General features: G+C 46.7%; 1 protein-coding gene across 3 annotated transcripts in view; it reads right to left on the minus strand.

The window, feature by feature from the left end:
* LOC147431094 (TATA-box-binding protein-like) overlaps positions 1–13,184 on the minus strand; it is a 95,477-nt gene extending 82,293 nt beyond the window's left edge. For 2 of the 3 annotated variants that reach the window (XM_086493742.1, XM_086493741.1), the window contains exon 1: positions 12,852–13,184. In XM_086493742.1, coding sequence (XP_086349868.1) covers positions 12,852–13,084 — 233 coding nt within the window. In that variant the 5' untranslated portion in view covers positions 13,085–13,184. The remainder of the gene's footprint in view (positions 1–12,851) is intronic. The other variant, XM_086493743.1, reaches the window with a different exon arrangement.
* Positions 13,185–13,565: the final 381 nt, after the last annotated feature.

Raw genomic sequence — 13,565 nt, forward strand, 5'->3', positions numbered from 1 at the left:
ATAACAGTACGCTGAAAAATGACATTCCAGAGGAGGTTTGGTCTGGCAAACCTGCCTCTTATGATCATTTGAGAGTGTTTGACTGCGAGGCTTTTGTCCATGTTCGTAATGACTTGAGGACAAAGCTAGATGCCAAGTCCATCCAAGGACTCTTCCTACGTTATGGGGAAGAGGGTGAAATGGGCTACAAGATATGGTTGCCTCAGTTTAAGAGGGTAGTACGCAGCCGAGATGTAGTGTTCAATGAGGCTAAATTGCTGAAAAATGCTACATCTTCTGAAATTGACAAGAAATCGGTCAAATTTCAGCTTCTCTTGCCACCTATTGATGTTGAAAAAGAGCCTCAAGATGCATTACTGCAAGCTGAAATTGATAATCAGCCGGTTAACCTTGAGCCAGAAGAGGTAGGACATGATTTAGATGCTCCAAATGAGGATGGACAGCCACCTATCATGGCTGAAAATGATTTTCAGCAGCATGAGCATGCTGAAAATGAGTTGCCTCCTGATGTAGAACCTGTGCTTGAGAATGTAGATCATTGGGTACGCAGGTCTACTCGTGTCAGAAGGTTGATACAACGCTTTGACCCCTCTTTGCATCATGTTATGTTGACAGATGAGGGTGAGCCTCTTACATATAAAGAGGCAAAATCATGTGAGTTAAGCAATAAGTGGGAGCTTGCGATGCAAGAGGAAATCAAATCTTTGCATGCAAACAATACTTGGGATCTTGTGTCATTGCCTAAAGAAAGAAAAGCTCTTCCTAACAAATGGGTTTACAAGGTCAAATGTGTTGATGAAAAGCCCAAGTATAAAGCAAGGTTAGTTGCCAAAGGGTATGCACAGAAAGAGGGGATTGACTTTCAAGAGATCTTTTCTCCTGTTGTAAAGCTTACGACATTGCGTGTCCTTTTTGCTCTCGCTGCAGTGCTCGACTTAGAATTGAATCAAATGGATGTAAAAACAGCTTTTCTTCATGGTGACATTGATGAAGATATCTACATGAAGCAACCTGAGGGTTTTGTAGTTCCTGATAGAAAGGAACTTGTAACCAAACTAAGAAGGGCACTGTATGGTTTGAGGCAGTCATCACGTCAGTGGTACAAAAAGTTTGATACTTTTATGCTGTCTCAAGGCTTTAAACGCAGCCATTCAGACCATTGTTTGTATACCAAGAAGGATAATGATGGAAGTCCTATAATCCTTGTGCTATATGTAGATGATATGTTGATTGTTGGGAAGCATAAGTCTACCATTGATGCTCTTAAACGTCAGCTGAATTCAGCTTTTGCAATGAAGGATTTAGGTGATGTTGAGCACATCTTGGGCATGAGAATCAAGAGAGATAGAAAGCTGAAATTGCTCTTCTTATCTCAAGAAAAGTACATTGCTAAAGTACTTGACAGGTTTAACATGGCTGAAGCTAAGTCACTTGGAGTACCTTTACCTCCACACACAAAACTTAGCAAAGCCGACTGCCCAAAGGATGACGTGGCAATGAATGCTATGAAGGGAATCCCTTATGCATCAGCTTGTGGTTCTCTTATGTATGCTATGGTTGCCACTCGTCCTGACATTGCCCATGCGGTGGGAGTTGTTAGTAGATACATGTCCAATCCCGGCAAAGCACATTGGGAAGCTGTGAAATGCATTCTGAGATACTTGTCAGGTACACAATCTAGGTGTATATGCTATGGCAAAAGTGACCTAAAGTTGCAGGGCTATTGTGATGTAGATATGGCAGGTGACTTGGATACCATGAAGTCCACTAGTGGCTATGTGTTTGCTATTGCTGGTGGTGCTGTCTCTTGGTGTTCACGACTGCAGAAAATTGTGGCATTGAGTACTACTGAGGCTGAATATATTTCAGCCACTGAGGCTTCTAAAGAGGCCATATGGTTGGGCAGACTTGTCAAAGAGCTTGGTATGCCTGCTAGTACTCCTGTCTTGGGATGTGATAGCCAGAGTGCTGTCTATTTGGACAAGAATGCAATGTTTCATGCACGGACAAAGCACATTGATTGTGCGATACCACTTCATACGACAGGTATTGGAGGATGGTCTAGTCACCTTGACTAAGATTCACTCACAGGATAACCCTGCAAATGTTCTCACCAAGAGTCTTGCTAAGGCTCAACATGAGCATTGCATACAACTAGTGGGAGTTGGTTAACTTAAAGGCGTCATTTATGCCTTTAAGTGGGAGGTTGTTGGGTTAAAGGCCTAAATAACCCCTTTTTGTACATTTTTATACTTTGTCCAGGTTCACATTGAACCTGAACACATTTTTTAAAGGTCACTTATAATAAAAGTGGGAAAACCCAAAACTCACTTATTGAGTTTTCCCCAAAAACGTGAGCTCTCTCTCTCTCCCTCTTCGTTCTACTAGCGCTCTCTCTCTCTCTCCCTCTTCGTTCTGCTAGCGCTTCCCTTCTGCAGCACAGTGCCTCCGCTTCAAGCCTCAAGGCCTGCACATCTTCGCGTGCTCTATCACTTGCACACACCGCCGCGCGCTCATCATGGAGGTGGTGAGCATGGAAGTGGCGAAGAAGAATTTTCCCCACCGGGAGGTTTTTCCGACCCTCCCCCTTCCCATCTACGCCAAGGATTGCACCAAATCCTATGGAGGCTTTGGTCAAGACGACGATGGACATGATGAGAGAACAAGAAGCATGGCGCGAAGAAAGAAAGGCAGAATTGAATCGTGAACACGAAGAAAGAATGGCAGCCTTAGAGCGTGAGCACGAGTAAGTGCGCTTGGCGGTTGAACAGAGAGACCAACACATGCAAGAGTTGGTCCTACTATTTTCTAATGTGCAGGCACAAATTGAAAAGAATCGGGAGAAGGAGACTCTCGCAGTCTTGTCTTCTCCAAAGCACCACACACATGATTTGCATGATAACGATAAGCATGATGATTTGCATGATCAAGATGTGATTATTCACGAGCATGATGATTTGCATGATAAAGATGTAATTGTTCACGATGATGATGGTTTAGTTGATACTTTTTCTAGTGAAGCTAACCTCATTGCAAATTCGGTCAATCACGGAGAACCGATCTTGGCTCTCGAGTCGAGGTCCAAAGAACCCCCACAAGAAGTATTCTGTGTTCGAATGAATTGTCAGCACGCATTGTTCGAGTGTTTCATTCGTGATGCTTTCCTATATTTTAGTCACCGTCCTTATGTGATCCCTTTTCATAGGCATGCCATATGGTACGATGAACACGATTCACTCATGAATGAGCACGGATGTATGCGGATTACTCATGAAAAGATGAAATGTTTGCACCCAAGGAATTCACACTCCATGTCTCTTCCTTGGCATGACACAGTATCCGAAAGAGCAAAGATTGAGCATCAAGCATCGGCACTTCCATTGTGATTTGCCACAGTTGATAGATTTAGATCAGAAAGACAAGTTTCGATTCCATTGTTTGCGTGTGTTTGATGAACGGTTTGGCACTCCGTCTATATATTCATCTACATTGCATGCACAGCCTTTAAAGAAGACTAGAATTTTTCCAGTCACTTTACATGGGATGGGTATGTTCATGTTTTTGTGTTGGAAGTGGTTTCAAGAATTTTCAGTAATGGAGATTCTTGAAGAAGGTAGACGCATGACTAAAGACGAAGTTGAACACTGAAGGAGCCACAAATGACTGTGTGTCGCTTTTGGCGCGCCCATAGAAGCAAGCGTTGCAGACCTTTATGAAGTTCCAAGTATCGCATGACCCACGCATCAGAGTGGGCCGGTGAAGAGTCCTTTCCAAGATTCCAAACGCTAAAGGCGATCTCCCTCGACGCCATACAATTTGGAACCAGTACCTCACTTAGAAAAGGAGGGGATGTCACGCGCACATCTAACCCTATGTGTACGTGAACAAGCTACTTCATGACTAGGGTTCAGTTCAGTTTAGTTTAGCTAGCCTAGCTTAGAAAGTGTTATGGCACTTTTGTGAGTCTATTCGTAGACCGTGCATGTCCACGTAGATGCATATCCTCTGGTTGCACACAACATGATCATCAGCATTACCATCAGAATCCATCAGGAGCATTTTACAATGCACAGAATCTATTTTCCTCATTTTAGCCATTTTTCACTTATTATTAATAAGTGACTTTGTTGGGAAATTGGGTAGGGCAATTTGACTCGGCCATAATATAAGAAAATCAAGCGCTAGCACTATCTGGCAGAAGAGGCAGCAGGAACCGAGGGTTCAAAAGTGCACCTTCTCAACAAGACTCCCCCCACAGCAGAATCCATAGCGTTTTTGCAACAGACACCAAATCTGCCCTAGCGTTTTTGGATCAGCCTCAAGCTCTAGCGTTTTGCAGATTTCAGCCTTATGACATCGTGACATGATCCTTGCAATATAGCAGATCTTCACCGCATTGTTTCTCCCGCGACAGATCAGCCCTAGCGTTCTTGCATTTGCAGACCTACACCAGCATTTTGCAGATTCTCCGTGACAGAAGTACCATTAGCATCAGCGTTTTCAGTTTTCAGCATATAGACACCGCAGAATAGCCCCCAAACCTCGCAGATCTCACCTTCCCGCAGCAGATTCTCGCCCCACAGTCAGATCAACAAGCGTTTGCAGTTTCAGCTCGCCATTCGCAAATTTCAACATCTGCGTTTTCAGCGCCGCGTCGTCGTCACCGACATCTCGTCATCGTCGCATCGTCGTCACCGACAGAGTCAAAAGTCAGCCGGAAAAAAAATTGCAGATTTCAGGCCTTAGCGTTTTCAGATTTCTGCCCGTCTCGTCGTCGACACCGTCGGCAAGTCCATTGCATTGTAGAGATTTGTGCAATCCATAGTTACAGGGGACGGGGGGGACGGGCCCTAAGGCCGAGGGACGGCCGTAACCGGGCCGGGAACGGAAGGGAACGCCGGGGGACGGACGGAAATCGGGCCGGACGGGCGGGTCGCAGGGGGGGCGAACCGGGGACGGCAGGGGACGGACCGGGGTCGGACGGACCGGTAGGGGTCGAACGGGGTCCGCCGGGGTCGGACGGAACAGATTCAAATTTTTTCCCGTTTTTGACCGTTTGCAACGGATCTGTGCAGCCCCAACTGCCATATTTTTGGAGCCTTGGCCCTTGGGAGGCTATAAAAGGCTCCCTTGGGCCTCTTAATACTCAGTCTCAATGCTCATTCCATTTCCCTCAAGCTCAAGGCTCAAGCTACTCAAGTCTCAATCATCAATGCTTTCCTCTCTACTCAATGCTCATTGCTCAAGCTTGAAGCATGACCATTGACCATTGACTACTCTACACTCTAGTCTCCACTCTCAAGTCTCTCCCTCTTCTACCCACTTTGAAGTTTGAACTTTGAAGCTCTCCTCTCCCTCTTCTACCCACTTTGAAGCTCTCCTTTACTCTCTCTCCACACAAGCTCTCCTCTAACTCTTCTAACTTCTAAGCTCTACTCTCTCGAGTCTCTCCACCATCATGTCATCTCAAGCCAACTCCACTTCTCAAGTCGCTTCTTCTCGAAGGAGGCCCGCCGTGCAAACGTGGTCGTGGTGGGATGAAGTCGACTTTAGCTCGCGTGGCAAAGGTGGCGGTGCAAGACCATGGACGTGCAAGCTATGTCCATACAAGAGATCGGGTGGTTCAAACAAAGTGCGAGCCCATCTTCTTCATGAACCCGGTCACGAGGTGAAGTTTTGCCCTCATGTAGCTCCCGAGAAGAGGTTGGATCTTCTTGAGAAGCTCACGGTGTATGAGGTTGCGGAAGCGGCCAAGAGGGGCCGTTTTGTTGCCGTTGATCCCTCCGCCACGGCGACACCGCGAGAGCAAAGGGAAGCCAACCTTGACAGCATCTCTCGAACCTTCAAGAGCCATGGATCTACACCGTCCTCTTCCGTTCTGCATCGCCAAACCACTCTCAACGAAAATTGGAATCCTAAATTGAAGGAAGAGGTGGATAGGTCGGTTGCCCGATTCTTCTTCCACGACCACATTGCCTTCCATGCTTCGCGGTGAGTTTCCCTTGGCATATGCACATTGCAATCTTCCATTTTGTATTCATAATGGGTTATAACTTCTCGACTCTCGACTCTCCATACTAACACAACATGCTCTATTTTGTGTGGATAGGTCTCCATACTTTCGAACCATGGTTACGAAAATAGGGGAATATGGCTCCTCTTATGTGCCACCTTCATCGGAGAGGCTTCGCACCACCCTCCTTGACAAAGAGAAGCTTGCCGTGGAGCAAGCGGCCCAAGCAACAAAGGATTTGTGGGAGACCAATGGCGTCTCTCTTCTTGTAGATGGATGGAGCGACACCCGCAAGCGGTCCATCCACGGGGTGGTGGCCTACTCTCGGGGGGAGATGTACTTTGTGGAGTCACATGATGCATCCGATAGTGGCAAGGCCGCCGAGATGCTTGCTGCGGAGTGGACAAGCACCATAGAGATCACCGGCCCGGAGAATGTCCTTGGTATGGTTGCAGATGGAGAGGCGTCAAATAGGGCAGCCGGAGCTATCATTGAGGGCATGTATCCCAGCATCCATGTCACATTTTGCATGGCGCATTGCCTCAATAACCTCCTCAAGGACATAGGGAACTTGTCATGGATTTCACCCACCATTGGTGACGCCTCTCGAATTGTCTCCTTTGTGCTCAACCATCAAAAAGTGCGCCATGAATTCTCAAAGAGGAGCCACTTGTCCTTGCTCAAATATTCAGAGACAAGATTTGCATTTAATTGGCTTATGCTAGGCCGCTTGTCTACATGTGGCGGAGCCTTAAGGGGCCTCTTTCTCAGTGATGAGTTCCAAGCCATGCCGGAGTCTACATCAACAGTAGGATTGAAATGCCAAGAATGGGCCGACGACGCCGCTTGGTGGGAGGAGGTGAAGACTCTTGACGCCATGGTCAAGCCTATTCTACACCTACTTCAAGTGGTGGATGGCTTGCAGCCATGCATTGGCAAAGTCTACGAAGCCATGGATCGGCTGATAGAGGCACTTGAGAAGCTTGTGCCTGACCCTGTTCAGTATGCGGAGATTCATGGCTTGTGTGAGTCGAGGTGGAATGGATACTACTCTCCACTTCATGCGGCAGCTTATGTGCTTGACCCTGAGTTTCAAGGAAGGCGTCAAGAGACCGACAAGGAGGTGAGCAAAGGATGGCGGCTTGCATTGGAGCGCCTTGAGCCTAGCAGTGACATTAGGCGCAAGATTAGAGACGAGCTACTCAACTACAGGCAAAAGAAGGGCTCCTATGGATGTGTAGATGCACAGCTTGATCGCAACAAGATTGGCTCGATTTTGTGGTGGAAGGACTATGGAAGAGATGGCCCACATTTGTAGCGCTTGGCTGTTCGTGTCCTTAGCCAAGCATGTACCACTAGTTGCTTGGAGCAACTATGGAGTGTGTACAGCCACATTGCCTCTAAGAAGAGGAATCGCCTTGGGGTTCAGAGGGCCAATGATTTGGTGTTTGTGAGCACTAACTTGCGCATGCTTGCCAAGAGCGTCACACACAAGGCAAATCCTTTCACTGAGTGGGAGATGGCACAAGAGAATCCATCTATGGCCGATACTCTTTTGGAGGAGCTAGAGGAGGATTTCGAGCCTCAATGCGAGCCTCCCGAGCCCTCATACGTCGTTGACGACCTCAACTACGACGACGATGTGGAGATTCAGCAGGCGAGCACTTCTTGAGTTTGATGATCATTGATCACTCGACTCTCGAGTCTAGACTCTTGAGTCTACGACTCTACCTACTACATAGCCCTTTGTACTTTTTGTTATCCTTGAGGCCTCATGCTTGTCCTAAGTCCTTTAGGCTTTTTGACTCTTGAGCCCTTGTGGCATGCACTTCTCATTTTGTATCCATCGATCATCGATGTTTTATAATTTATTAGCACATTTCAGCCTACATGACTCGTGTTCTTTGGTCTATTTAGTGTAAATTTATGGTCAAAGTGATGCTCTATGTGTGTGGCATGTGTGTAGGTCAAAAAATGCCAAAAAAACTCTTTTTTTTTTGCCGTTCCAAACCCCGTCCTCGTTTCCTGACTTTTGCCGTCCCGACCCCATTCTCGACCCCGACCCCGCCGTCCCATGTAACTATGGTACAATCAATAGTAGACCGCTCTCGCCATAGAGAGTGGGGCCTTCGGAGGAGGGTTTGACAACATCTGGTGTCGTATTCTTCTCTCTCTATCTCTCAGTCTCAGCACCTTCATTCACAATGTTTACCACTTCGTTTGTGATCATTCGCACTCTCTCACTAAAGGAACGGAAGGCTCTCCCTTCCGTAAGTAAAAGGAACCTTGAGCACAGTTTGAAGCACTCATCTTGAGCAAAGTTCAGCAAAGTCCACATGCGAGGTCCTGAGGGCTCTTTTATTCTTACAAGGGATGCCAAAAGCAGAGCCCCAAAATCAAAAGCTCTTAAACTTAAAAGCTCCTCAAATTAAAAGCAGCTGTTCCAAAAGCAACTGATCCCAAAATCTGCCAAGAAGAAGCATCAGCATTATTTTCGAAAATCCGTACAACAGCCAGCGCCATATCCGGCCATGTCCGTACAGAACTGCCACGTCAACATGTCAACGGAATTAGCACCTGTCCGTACTGCCACGTTAACAATTCAACGTGTGTGTATATGTGTTTGCCCGAGGGCCTGCCATGTCACCAGTTTGTGACATACCCCCCTCTTGAAAGAACTATAATCACCCTCAATTACCCCTGCAAAACAGACAAAGGCCATAAATTGTCTTAGTAGACACTTACTGTTAGTATCGACGCACTAGACACGACACATCTCGCACATGTACAAGACGATAGTCATATCACTGCACATGACATCACATGACAATCAATCACAAAAACATCCATTCCAAATCTCTGACCATGACTGCCAGCAACGTATTTAGTAACCACATCTAGATCCATTCCAAACTTCATTGATGTCGGGTTAACTAATCCCATATTGCGATCATGTCTATAGAGATTTTATTTTTTTCTTATGTTCGAGCAAGCACTGTCATGTGCAAGTAGTCATTCGCCTCAAGCACTGTCAGATACGAGAAATCTTTCACCTCAAGCACTGTCGTGTGCGAGAATCTGTCGCCTCAAGCACTGTCATGTGCGAGAATCATTTTCGGGGATCCCAAATTATAACTAAGTTCACTCTGAACAGAGTGGTCCAGTCATTCATTCCTTCAAATCAGTTGTGATTCATGATTCGTTATCAGGTTCATTCAGGAGCTATCACTGCTCCATCTCATTCTTAATCCTGCTCTTTTTCCAAAATTAACAAATTCTTTTAAAAAACATTAGTTTTATTCAAAATTCAAAATCATCTTCCAAAAAAAAGTCTTGTTTCATAAATCCATAAAGCAAAATAATGCTAATTCAAAAAGCTTCTGAAACGAGTATCGCCTCATCCTACTGTTCTTTCAATCTGCCAGTCATTCTGATTTTTGTGTCCTTTTGGGACACTTTGTAGCGATATGTCCTTGTTCTCCACGTTCAAAACACTTCCCTGCTTTGAAATATTCATCTATTTGGTCTTCTATCAATGAAGGTCGTCTATCTCTTCCTTGATTGTTTCTGCTATAGTAAATCCCTGCTTCGTGTGTCCCATCAACTGTTGTATAAGTCTGACTTCCTTTCGAGACAATAATTTCGAATTTCTTTGGGAAGCCCACAACAAAACCGTTCAATCTACTCCTTAAATTTGATCTTCTTTAAGGATGAAATCAGTAGAAAAATTTCCCAAAAACTTCCACAATAAGAATCCAAAGATTCTATCTTGACAATCCGAACATGCTTCCAGTCAGTAATCACCATCTCATTTGTATTCTTTTGTAAGCCATGAAGAAATAAAGAGTTTCTTAAATTTCAACCACTTTGTCGGTGCTTGTTTCCTTAACAAAGAGTGGACCACCATGTCTGTGCATTGCCTTTCAGAAAGGATGCAGCCCGTCAGATGTAACAAACTGCTGACGTGTCAAAGCCTAAAGAATGGAACCAACTTACATGTGGCCAAGGGACCTAAACTATCACAAAGTGATGACGTGGCTGCCCGAAAGCAGAAACCCTAACCCTAATTTTTGCCAAAAACCCTAATTGTTGAAACCCTAATTCTCGCAACCCTAACCCTAAAACCTGCAAACCTTAATTTTGGAAACCCTAACCCTAAAACTGCAAAAAACCTAACCCTAACCCTAAGGGCAACAAGGAGATTTCCAAAAATTGCGCTAGCTGATGACGTGGCATGCTGTACGGATTTCCGTGATTTACGCTGACAGCTTTTTGGCTTTGCTTTTGGACCAGATGCTTTTAAGTTTGAAGGCTTTTCACTCTAATTGCTTTTCAGGCCAAGGGCCTTTAAATATGAGGCTAGGGCTCATTCTTTGGTATACTTCCTGGAGGAGGTATAGAGTCTGGAGTACCGGCTTGTACTGTGTTGATGCAATATAAAGAAATAACGAAAGGGGCTGGTTGGTTTTCTACCACAGAGTATGAACTTCAGTCATCGCCTGCTGGGTCAAAAATTTTGCAAATTTGGGATTCTTATCAAATTTAATCATCTGCTTTGTTGCCTCGTCAACGACTTGTCAACGTTCCATCTCTTCAATCTCAGCTTGAGTAGGCTGAGGTGGGCCGTACTCTTCTAATTGCTCATGAGAATCTTCTCCGCGATCTCCTCCAACATTGGCAGAGGCACAAAGAGTCGACTGATCTTTGTTGGAATCCATAAGTGTCGCGAGAAAAAAGGATCGGATTTCCCGGTAGAAGAGAAATCGGTCGTGCTCTGATACCACTGTAACAAACTTGGGCACCCCAAGTATAAATTCTGTCGCGACTCAAGAGAGGATCACTTAAAATACTTCACAACTTTGAAATCACAGTTCAACTTGGTAAACAGGGCCCGGCGTAGTTCCGTGCCTAGAGAGATTGGCCCCAAAGACTGGCGCCCCTTTCGGTATTTCTTTTATATTAATCTTTGAGCAAAGTACAACTCCCACAGGGTCCTCTGGTCTCAGACTCTGCATCCAGATGCTCTGAAGAGTGAGGCCCTGAGGGCTCTTTTATTCTTACAAGGGATGCCAAAAGCAGAGCCCCAAAATTAAAAGCTCTTAAACTTAAAAGCTTCTCAAATTAAAAGCAATTGTTCCAAAAGCAACTGATCCCAAAATCTGCCTAGAAAAAGCATCAACGTGATTTTCGAAAATCCGTACAACAACCAGCGCAAAATCCGGCCATGTCCGTACGGAACTGCCACGTCAACATGCCAGAATTTCTGGGGGTTCGTATTGCCACGTCAGCACGTGTCCGTACTTCCACGTCAGCAATTCAACATGTGTGTGTGTGTGTGTGTTTGTCCGGGGGCCTGCCACGTCACCAGTTTGTGACAATAACCCGGCTGTATACTGTATGAAATGAAGAGGATCGGGGTCGGTAAGGGCACTGGATGCCAAACCGGTTGGGTGAGAGCAAGACCAGGGTGGGCCAAAAGCAAACGCTGCCCTCCTCCTGCTGAAAACGCATGAATGGCAGCTTGCAAGCAGAAGGCTCCAAAAACGCAGGCCCCCTCTGAGAAAAACGCAAAAAGCAGCCAAAATGCAGATGGAGGAGGAAGGAATCCCGGTAACAAAACAGTCCCAAGAGTCTAGCACGGGGGGGGGGGGGGGGGGGGGGGGGGGGGGGGGGGGAATGATGATCACCATCTGATGAAGCCAAAAACGCAAGTGGAGAGAATTCTCTGCGACAAAAGCTCACCAAGAGCTAACGTGAACCTGGCTGAAAGCTGATTGTTGGCAGATCTGCCTCTGAAGGGGGAACCAATGTTGTTGGTGATAGCGCTGGTCCCATGGAGAGCCTGAAGCTGCTGATACCATGTAAGAGTGCGCCTTTGCGGAAACGAGAGAGAGAGAGAGAGAGAGTAGACGATACCAAAACGATGATATGGTGAAGAGGGGGCGATCAGCCCCCCACTGACTACTAAAGCAAGAGACCCAATACAATGTGTCAGATGATATGAGTCTATGACTGATTGTGGGTACCCCCCTCGCCCCATATATAGGCGCCCAAGGGGAGGTAGGGTAATATAGGAATATGTCCCCCATGACCCAGCATGATATAGGAAATATATGTGGGCGCCCGGACAAAGGTGGGCGCCCAGACATCCAGAGAAAATGCATATGCAAAGGGTGGCCAGCCGCAAGCACACTAGCCGTACATGCATGCCCTAGATCTGTGAAGCAGCAGAGTGGTGTACACTACCCACTACCCCGCTATGTTTTTGCATACATGCAGAAAGTGATCCCCCTTACCCTACATATTTGTAGCATCGCCTCTTGCGTGACTTCAGAGACGAGAGCCCCCCCTAGACACTCATGCTAGACTGCATTTTGTGCATCCAGAGCATTTCTTGCACATGAGCCCAGATTTGGAGCGTGTTCCATGGCTGTTTGGCAATGTTTTGAGCCTCTGAAGGCCCCTTACCCTACATATTTGTAGCCTCGCCCCTTGTGTGGCTCCAGAGACGAGAGCCCCTCCCCTCCCCTAGAGACGCATGCTAGCCTGCATTTTGTGCATCCAGAGCATTTCTTGCACATGAGCCCAGATTTGGAGCGTGTTCCAGGCTGTTTGGCAATGTTTTGAGCCTCTGAAGGCTGCCATCTCAGCGCACCACCTTCATACAGGCTCCTTTGATTCCCCGGTTTGTTCGAGCCAGGGTGTGTTCGAGCGAGTACAAGGGCACTGAAAATCTCTGTTCAGCTGAAAGAATGTAGTGTACAAATATTTCATGTGACCCAGGGATACACAGATACATGTTTTCCACAGAAATGACGTCTAGTTCAGAGAGACTTACTGGATAACCGGGGAAACGCCGCGGGGCAATGAGCTGTTGAGAGGCTGCGTTGGAGCTGGAGGACCCCGGACGTACCACTGCTTTGAAGGACGATGTTGCCGCGGTTGGGGGATGTTTACAGAAAGGGGCCCTGGGATCGTTGGTCCTTCGCATTGTATAGGCAATTCATCTTCATCAGGTTCCTCAGGGAAACTTGACTTTGCCTTCTTCACATTCAACGGTGGAGCACCCATGAGCGTCAACTTCTGACGGGAGAGAGCAGTGGGGCCGCCTGCTGCTTGGTTCTCACGTGTAAGGCAGTAGGCTGTAGGCCTACGACGAAACGTCACGTTGTAGGCCTTTTAAGTTTTGAGTGGCGTTTGAACTTTGTGTAAGGATGTTTACACACTAGCCGCTGGGCAGTTGCGAAAAAGTGACGCTGGACAAAATTACAGGGCCTCGACCCCCTGTCCAAGGATGGGCGGGCATCGAACTGCTGCCAACTCAACGAGGCAGAAGCGTCAAACCAATAGCGTAAGGGGCGGAGCTGACATCGACTGTGTTTTTTAAATAAAAAGCACTACGCGTGCCAGCTCACCCCCAAAATGACAGGCAGGCATGGCGACAGTCTGTAAATGCCCTAACTCCGCCTTCTTTGACAGAAATACATTGAGAAGAGCGGGCACCGGGTAGAGGAGTTTAGAGATGACCTTCGTAGTGAGGCCTCGTCTATAA

This window comes from Adiantum capillus-veneris, chromosome 21 (genome assembly GCF_014529385.1).
Source record: "Adiantum capillus-veneris isolate H3 chromosome 21, ASM1452938v2, whole genome shotgun sequence".
Taxonomy (NCBI): domain Eukaryota; kingdom Viridiplantae; phylum Streptophyta; class Polypodiopsida; order Polypodiales; family Pteridaceae; genus Adiantum; species Adiantum capillus-veneris.